This window comes from Theropithecus gelada, chromosome 8 (genome assembly GCF_003255815.1).
Source record: "Theropithecus gelada isolate Dixy chromosome 8, Tgel_1.0, whole genome shotgun sequence".
NCBI lineage: Eukaryota > Metazoa > Chordata > Mammalia > Primates > Cercopithecidae > Theropithecus > Theropithecus gelada.
The window spans coordinates 1,107,765-1,117,135 of record NC_037676.1 but is presented as its reverse complement, the minus strand read 5'-3'; the positions used below and the strand labels follow the sequence as shown (position 1 = coordinate 1,117,135).

Below are 9,371 nucleotides of genomic sequence, written 5' to 3'. Positions count from 1 at the left end.
TAAAAGGAGGCTCAGGATGGGCCTCTGGGCTCCCTCGATTGTCTTTCTGGAGAGGGCAGTAAGGTGACACCACCAGAATCCACCAGGAGGCGCCGGTCACGCCCCTCCAGGAGAATTCAGTTATGGGAAATGCATTCAGGACCTGCCTGGTTCAGTCACCAGTGGTCTCCTAGGCTGTCACCCTGGGGTGTGGGTGGCAGTGAAGAGGCTCTTTGGAGATGCATGTGGCCAGGGGAGACAACGGGGACATCTGTGCTTGTTGCACCCAAGCTACGCTAGTGCCCCCATCACATGTCCCAGCACACGCCAGAATTTACAATTTACACAGCCTCGTAGTGCCAGGGTGGGAGACTGACAGCAGCCTGGGCCTCAGGCTCACCAGAGACTGGCTGCCAGCCATTGGGGCTGCATCTCCAAGTGCCCATTTGTCATGCCTTTCGATTTTCCTTTCCTAGTAGGTCCCTGTCAATGTTGCTGAGTCATGTACTTAGGGTGAATTTGAGACGATACTTAGAGGACAGCAACAGCACGTGAGGCAGGCACATGTGACACATCTAATTTCCCCAAGGCCCTTGCGGGAGAGCCTTCTGCAAGAACGACAGCTTTGTGGGGTCGCCTCCCTTTGGGAATCCCAGTTCATAGCACCAGTGATCCCAGGAAACAGGAACGTGACCATGGAGGGATGGATTATGGTGGGAAGCCAGGTCTCATTTAACATCTGGTTGGAGCGGCCCTTCTGCAGAGCTCTTTGGGTATTAAGCAAGAGCCAGTCACAGAGACACTGGCACCCACACGCAGGGCCCCTGGGAGAGCACCACTGAATAGGTCCTGGGGCCCTTGAGTCGCCAGTCCCAGGGACCCCTGCCTCTGGGAGACCCACTGGAGTAACTTGGCCTCAGCTTCCTCCAACACCCTCCAGCCCAAGCCCTCCGCTCCAGCCCCTCTGCCCAGTCTGAGGGCTCCTCAGCAGAGAGAGAACCTCCGAGAGTTGATGTTCATCTTGGTCACACCAATAAGCTTGAGTGGAGTGGAGAGGCTGAAGGAGGAGGCAAGAGGGGAGTCGCAGAAGAGGTCGGCCAGCTCGTCCCGCTCCTCCAGCTCGTAGGTGGCGTCGTTGAGCATCCTCCTGTGGAGGCGGCAGGTGTGCTCGATTTTCAGCTTGTTGATGTCGCTGCGCAGGCGCATGAGCTGTCTGGCCAGCTGCTGGTCCTGCAGCCGCATCTCTGTCTGGAAGGGAGGGGGAGCAGGCAGGGTCAGCAGAGAGTGGCTCCAGAGTCCCTGACAGGCACAGACTGGTTAGCAGGGCCCTGACTAATGTCTTAGATCATTAATTGGTCCGTCTAGAAATACGAGCACTTTCCCTGCTCAGGGAGGTGAAAAGACACAGAAAGCAAGGTGACAAATGAAGGTGTACTTGCAAAACAATACTTTGTGCTAGGCTAGTTGCTATATCTAAATCTTTCTGAAAGACATGCATATTAGTCCTGGCTTGAGGATACTTCCAGTGCCTTCTCATTGTTTAGAGTTGCATTCAGATGAAGAGTATAAAGGAAAGCATAGGGCTGTGATGGCCATGTTTTCTTTCTTACGCTGGGGAGTGTCATGTTGTTACATTACTCTTTAAACATTTTAGAATGCCTGAAATATTTCTTAGTAAAGCTTTGAAACAGCCAAACAAAAATTGGTTCCTAGGTACTGGATGTTTTATTATGAAACAGTTTTATTATGAAATATGTTGTATTATGAAACAGTTCTAAGCCCTTTGGGTCTATTAACATGCAACAGTTAACCATCACTACAACCTGTGAAGTGACGTCACCATCATCACCCACAGCTTATAGAGGAGGACGCAGAGGCACAGCCAGGGAATTAGCTGCGTCAGCTCACAAAGTTCATCCACAGCTGAGCTGGGCTGAGGAAACTGGACGGCTGGACTCCAGAACCCAAATGACTGACAATTAAGTTCTGCTGCTGCTCAAGGACGAGCTGCAGTATGGTGTATGGAGCCAGCTGAGTGCTTAGTGATGTTATAGAAGGTTCCTAATATTTTCACTGACTTGATGTTTCCTACTGATGTGTAAACAAAAAATAAAATCCTAAGCCCCCCAACTGACTGAACAAGCCCCCTCTTAATCAAGAGGACCCCAGAGAAACCTGAAAACTGATTTCCCAGCCGTGATGGGATGGAGTTCAGACATGCTTTGTTATACCCACCTTGCTTTTGGAGTTTAGGCACAGCAGATCGGCATTAACATTGAAACAGAGCTCATAAGACTGACAAAACAGACTCTTTGTGGCAATAAGGTACCAAATTCCTGCCTCTGGTATAGCATCACATAACAGATAGCAAACCCTGAAGAATATATAAATATTTTACCCCAAAATATATTTCTTTGACATATTTTGAAACGGCCCTGCAAAGCCATCTCTTGTGGGAGATATTTACATCTGTAGAGCATTTCCACTAATACAATCAGGCCTTCCCTTTCTAGGCCTTTCTAAGATCTAGGAGAGATTAAATAAGAGTTTGGCAATTTTAAGGTCTGAAAAGAGACTTTGACCATCTATTTTCTCTAAAGGCTTCTACCTGGAGGCTTCATCTACATAACAAGAACCTTGGCCTCCACAACCCTCCTTTGTCTTAAGCATTTCTTTCTACGGACTTCAAGTCTTTAGACAAAACTTAACTCTTTCAATCAACTGCCAATAAAAATATCTTTGACTCTACTTAAGACCTGTAAGCACCCCCACCCTCCAAGCACCTTCAAGATATCCCACCTGTTTAGGCTGAACCAATGTATACCTTCTGTGTATTGATTTATGTCTTTGCTTGTAACTCCTGTCTCTCTAAAATGTGTAAAAGCAAACTGTAACTGGACCACCTAGGGCAAGCTTTCTCAGGACCTCATGAGACTGTTCCCTGGCCCCTGGTCACTTATATTGGCTCAGAATAGACCTCTTTTTTACAGTTTTTTCTGTTAACAAAGAGATGTGATAATAATTTCTCACTTGGCTTCACACTCCCAGTTTCCCAAACCCACTGTAAACCAAAAGTGTCTGAGACAGGTATCAACAATTTAGAAAGTTTATTTTGCCAAGGTTAAGGACGCATGCCTGGGAGGCAGGTCTATAACTTTCCTCAAAGATGATTTAGAGGGCCTTAATATTTAAAGGGGAAGGAGTGAATATTGGGGGAAGAGGAATAAATTTTTTAAAGGTGTAGGTAGATAAGAGACAAACGATTGCATCCTTTTGGGTCTTTGATCAGCCTTTGGTTGATCAGTCTTTGATCCACCGAATACACAATTTACCTGTGTTTAGAGTAGAGAAAAAGTCACTTATGCCTTTGTCTGGCTCACTGAATCTGCATTTTTATAGAAGATAACATAAACACAGGGCACGTGAAGCAATCAGATATTCATTCGTCTCAGGTGAGCAGAGGGATGACCGAGTTCTGGCCTTTGTCTCACACCTGAGAAGATCAGCTGTCAATTTCCTTTGCCAGGGTGAAATTCAACAGAACTGCTTTAGGGTACAGATCTGGGGGCCCAACAGGTAAGTTCCTTGTGGGTCATTTGTGAGGGAGGTATGTAGGTTTTATCTTTGCAGCTATCTTATTTAGAAATAAAATGGGAGGCAGCTTTGCCTGATGCAGCTCCCAGTGTGACTTTTCCCTTTGGCTTAGTGATTTTGGAGTCCTGAGATGTATTTCCCTCTCACACCATCCACATGTTTAAGCCTGATGGGCCTCACAGCCACTCCTGAGGTACCAGCAGGACAGTCTGGGTCGGTATTTTACCAGTCAGGATGCTAGCTGGAGCTCAGAGGGCTGGCTTCTCAGTTGTGACATGGTACAAAGGGACTGGCTTAGTGCAGAGCACCTTCTGTAAGAACACTCTGTCACTGAGACAGGTTGCCAACTGCTCCTACTTGACTCGAGATCTGAATCCTTCTCACTATTTCCTCTGTCTGTACTTGTAAGTGGTTATTGTTTTAGTATTTCTGGGACGTGCTCGACGTGCTCGGCAGTGCCATTTACCTAGTGCCTGGAGCCAAACCGATTTAGAAAAATGAGCCCTGAGATGCCCTGCAGTTATGCAAATGAAGGCAATGTTCTCACTTTCTCCCTGTTAGGTTTATAATAGAGCACATTGCAGGGTAGAAAAATGAAGTGACCTTGCCAGCGAGCATCTCTATGTTCTTTTTTTCTCTTTCTCTCATTTTTTATGCACTTGTACAGATCTCTTTTCTCCTGTTTTCAGATATGAGAAAAATCAAGATAGAAAGTCTTACTTGGGAGTCAGCAAGGTATCTGATGGCAAAATTGGGATTAAAGTTCATAGCCACATTCATTAGTTTACTTTTTTTTTTTTTTTTTTTTTGAGACGGAGTCTCGCTGTGCTCCCAGGCAGGAGTGCAGTGGCATGATCTCGGCTCACTGCAAGCTCCGCCTCCCGGGTTCACGCCATTCTCCCGCCTCAGCCTCCCAAGTAGCTGAGACTACAGGCGCCTGCCACCACGCCCGGCTAGTTTTTTGTATTTTTAGTAGAGACGGGGTTTCACCATGTTAGCCAGGATAGTCTCGATCTTCTGACCTCGTGATCCACCCGCCTCGGCCTCCCAAAGTGCTGGGATTACAGGCTTGAGCCACCGCGCCCGGCCTAGTTTACTTTTCAATCCTTGGACCTCAAGGATTGAATAAACTCAAATTTACTGCCAATTAAATTCTATTGATCTAGAATAGCACCAATTAATGATGATAGGGTGGCTGGTCATTTTTTTTTATGGTGTCCCTAACTGAGCCTGGAACTGAGCTAGGTGCTACCTAAACCCTTCTGAAGGAGATGGGGGTCAAACCTGCCTGAAAGATACTGTCTGCAAACACCCATTGCCTAAATACAGTCATCTGTCACTTCTCTTTGGAGTGTTCTGTAATTTGACAATAGATCTTTTTGAAAAACTAGGAACCCTGTGCCTTAGATTTGAGCCCCAGGAATTGCATCTCTGGTGTGAAAAGATCCTTTAAAGTCGGGGAATTTGGGGTGTGGCCAGGTGTCTAAGACTGTGAGACGCAGGCTGTGGTGGACACATCTCTGTGGGGCAGCAGGGAGGAAGGGGCTGTTTTTCTGTGGCTGACAGGTCTGGTCAAAGGTCAGAGAACAATCTAGGCTTTAAGACCCATCAGAGGCAGCTAGAAAAAGGGCTGACGGTAAGGCCTGTGTCAGTTTCCATGGACTGGACAAAGGCCGCCTGGATGGCGTTGCCTTGCACGCCCCTGCTGTGCAGATGCATTCAATTCTGCGTAAGGGTGAAAAGAGAAAGCAAGCTGCAGCTTCAATAGGGATGGCGATTCCAGCCAGTCTCCCTGCTTGGGCCCTGAGACAACATGAGGAGGGGGCTGGGAATCACAACTTCCTCAGTGGGCTTTGGTTCTAAGGGCGTCTCATAGCGTGAGCATCTCGCTAGGATGCACTGTGGGTTCTAACATTTAGATGCTCACAATATACACTGTGTTGGGACCTCTACACACAAATCAACAAATCCCTCTCCTGCCCCAAAGAACAGGGTTTGTTTCCGGGCTGCGGGAGCTCTGGCTGTGCTGGGCCCACGCTTGGCTGATCCCTGGGCCACACAGGCATTTTGCAAAGGTGACTTTGCACCTTAAACACTAACTTGAGCCCCGATTAAGAGGTCACTGTGCTGTAATTGAACCAAATCCACACGAGTTCCCACAGCCTCTGAAGAAATCTGAGCAAAGTGTGCAGGACTAAGAGGCTTAATTTGTTTCCAGAATTTTTTTCTAGTTGTGATAAAATCCATACAACATAGAAGTTATCATCTTAACCATTTTTAAGTGTACAGCTTGGTGGCGATTAAGTACATTCACGTTATTGCGCAACCTCCATCCATCTCCAGAGCTCTTTTCATCTTTCCAAACAGAAACTGCACCCATCAAACACTAACTCCCCATCCCCCTCCTCCAGCCCCTGGCACCCACCCTTCTACTTTCCGTCTGTATAAATATGACTACTCTAAGAACCTCACAGAAGTAGAATCACACGGTATTCATCCTTTATGACTGGCTTATTTCGCTTAGCATAACGCCCTCTGGTTTCTGATGACTAAGAAGCTTTTTATAAATTAATCTTTTTAGAGATTTGCAATGAACATATGTCTTTGCTGGTCCTGTGTGGAGTTAGTCGGGAGGATGGCGGTTGCCAGGGAAGGCACAGAGGGCTGTGCCAGTTCAGGAGAGCAGGTCTGAGCCGGGGCTGGAGTCCCTCCTCCTGTTTTCCCTTCAAGCTCTGCCAAGGGGCCCCTTGGAGGCGGGGATGACAACACAGCCCTGGCTGTGGCCGCACACGTTCGACACAGATTGTTCCATCGCGTTTTCCCACAACTCTAGATGGCAGGTATGATTTCAGTCTGTCTTACAGACAAGGAAACTGTCTCAGTGAAGTTAAGGAACTGCTCAGGGCCAGCCAGCCTATGAATGGTGGCATCTGGACCACACTTGGGCCCGTCAGCACCCAGAGCGGGAGGACTCTCCCGGGCTCCTGTCTGCTCAGAGGGTGAGCTGGGCCCAGGGCTGGCAGAAAGGGAACATCCACAGCCCTGGGTTAGAACCCAGGTTCAAGCTGAGCTCCACTCCTTACTCACTGCCACCTGGAACTTCTGTGTCCTCATCTGTAGAAAAGAGATAAGGCCTCTTCTCACCTCTTCCAAGGACAATGAGAATGAAATTCGACAACAAATAGCATGCCAGAAAATATGTACCATGCTGGCCAAATCAAAGGAAGAGGTGCTCCATCACTTAAGTCCTTTCTCTCCAGGCCACGGCACAGAACATGGAACCCGGCGAGGACCTCCCAGTTTTAAGCCCTCATTAAAGAGCCTGAGAAGCTGGCCAAGGTGGCTCAACTCTCAGTGTGGGTTTCATGCCGTCCCTGGCAAAGGCTCTACCGTAGGATGTGCCGATTTCCAGTCCCCGCTCCCAGCGTGGCCTGGTGTCTGTCTGAGAACAAAAGCACTTGCTGAATTCTCAGAGATGCAGCCTGTAATCCCAGCAACCCCATAATTAGGGCACAGAACTTGTTGAAAGGGAAGAGATGTCATTGGTCGGGGGCTGTCAGAGCACTGTGGTGACAGGGTGTCCCCACCAGGGTTGGAAGAAGTGACGGGCGGCAGCCACACGTGGCCCCTTTGAAACAGCTGTGCTTGTGATCTGTGCTACAGATGTTCGGTTTTTTTGAGGCAGACAAGAATGCTCATTAAGATGTGAGCCACCGCACCTGGGTGAAGTGTTGAAATGTTCTAAAATTATATGTGATGATGGTTGCACAACTCTGAAAACACGAAAAACCACTGAATTGCACACTTCAAACGGGTGAATTGTATGGTATGTAAAGTTTATCTCAATAAAGTCTTTTTGAAAACATTTTAAAGACCAATTAAAAAAGAGAGAGCAAGCGAGCCAGTTGTTTCTCAAGGTAGAAGGCAAAGCCCTGAGGGCAGGATTAAGTCACTAAACACAGTAATTAAATGGCTCTGGAAGAGGACAGAGATTTCCTTACTTCCAAGCTTTACTTGGTGAGGGGAGGGTATGGCAAGGGGGCTGGAGGAGACGGGCAAGGAGGCCCTGGAAGAAGGGCCCAGAGAGGAAAAACGCAAGGGGAAGGTCAGCTGAGGACATTCAGGTCATATTAAAGTCTAATGCATCAAGCCAGTGGTTTGCTGGGGGGTCTCTCTGGACCTGGGGATTTTCCTGGGGAGTCAGAAGAGCTGACTCCTACCTTGGAGCTGGGTGGAATAAAAAAAGCCGTAGGAAAGGTGTGGGAAACAGCATGGCGGGTCCTGGAAAGTTAAACAGAATTACCATATGACCTGGCAATGCCACTGCAGGTACACACCCCAAACAAAAGAAGGCAAAAGCTAGAACCAGCATTTGTACATCCATGTTCACAATCGTGAATAGGCAGAACCAACCCAGTGCCCTCCACGGATGAATGGATCCACGCAATGTGGTCTATCTGTAAAGTGGAATATTATTCAGCCTTGAAAAGGAAGACAATCTGGCACGTGCTGTAATATGGATGAAGCTTGAGGACATTATGCTAAGTGAATCAGCCAGACACTAAAGGCCAAATACCGTAGGATTCCACTTAGAAGAGGTTCCTAGTGTGGTCCGATGCATAGTGATGGAAAGCAGGACAGTGGTGCCAGGGGCTAGGGAGAGGGGATGGGGAGTTAGTGTTTAGTGAGCACAGAGTTTCCATTTGGGAGGATGAAGTTCTGGAGATGGATGGTGGTGACGGCTGCACAGCAGTGTGAATATACTTAGTGAACTGTACGTATAAAACTGTTAAAATGGTACATGTTATATTATGCATAGTTTACCACCATTTTAAAAAACAACAGTAGAGTCTGCAAATTTAGAGTGATCAGTTCAACTCAGTTTGCCCAGGACCTACCTGGCTCTAGCACTGAGAGTCCTGCATCCAGGGAACCTCCTTAGTCCTGAGCAAACAGAGATGGCTGGTCAGCCTGCCTGTAGCAAGCGTGGCTGCAGGCGCTGGGGAATGGGGGCCCAGCCTGGACAGTTGGAGGGTGGTCTCAGTGGTGCTGTCTCTAGCCTGAGTGGCACTGGAAGCTGACGAGACCCTGAAGAGTAGTCTGGGAGGTAGAAGGGCCTCTCTGTGGGGTTACTGGAGATGGAGGCCATAGAAGGAGGGTATTGGACCAATTGGCAAAAAAAAAAAAAAAAAAAAAGAGTACTTTGTTGTTTGCCAAAGGCCCGAGATGCTGGCTGGGGTGACTCAACTCCCAGTGTAGGTTTCATGCTGTCCCTGGCAAAGGCTGTACTGTAGGATATGCATTTGGGAAAGGCAACATTTGAGTGGAATTTGCATCCTTACTCAACATCCCCTGGCTGATCTGTGTTCACTTGCTTGGTCTAAAACACTGAGTGATTTCTTCATATTCAAGGGAAGCAAATACTTTTATTCTTAGTCGCCAATGAAATCTGCTCGAATACTTTCTCTGATCCCAGGGACTGATGTCTATGGGTCTAAAACCACCCAAAGATTTTAGGAATTAAAATTTTAAAAAAGGACATGTACTATCATCAGAGCGAAGAGGCAACCTACAGAATGGGAGAACATTTTTGCAATTTTCCATCTGACAAAGGGCTAATATCCAGAATCTACAAAGAACTTAAACAAATTTACAAGAAAAAAACAAACAACCCCATCAAAAAAAGGGCAAACGATATGAGCAGACACTTCTCAAAAGAAGACATTTATGCAGCCAATGGACACATGAAAAATGCTCATCATCACTGGCCATTAGAGAAATGCAAATCAAAACCACAA

At 47.4% G+C, this 9,371-nt stretch overlaps 1 protein-coding gene across 2 annotated transcripts in view; it reads right to left on the bottom strand.

Annotated features, from left to right (window-relative positions):
- Positions 1 to 448: 448 nt before the first annotated feature.
- Positions 449 to 9,371, bottom strand: part of FAM167A (family with sequence similarity 167 member A) — a 43,835-nt gene continuing 34,912 nt past the window's right edge. For both annotated transcript variants that reach the window (XM_025394271.1, XM_025394270.1), the window contains one exon: positions 449 to 1,227. In XM_025394271.1, coding sequence (XP_025250056.1) covers positions 964 to 1,227 — 264 coding nt within the window. In that variant the 3' untranslated portion in view covers positions 449 to 963. The remainder of the gene's footprint in view (positions 1,228 to 9,371) is intronic.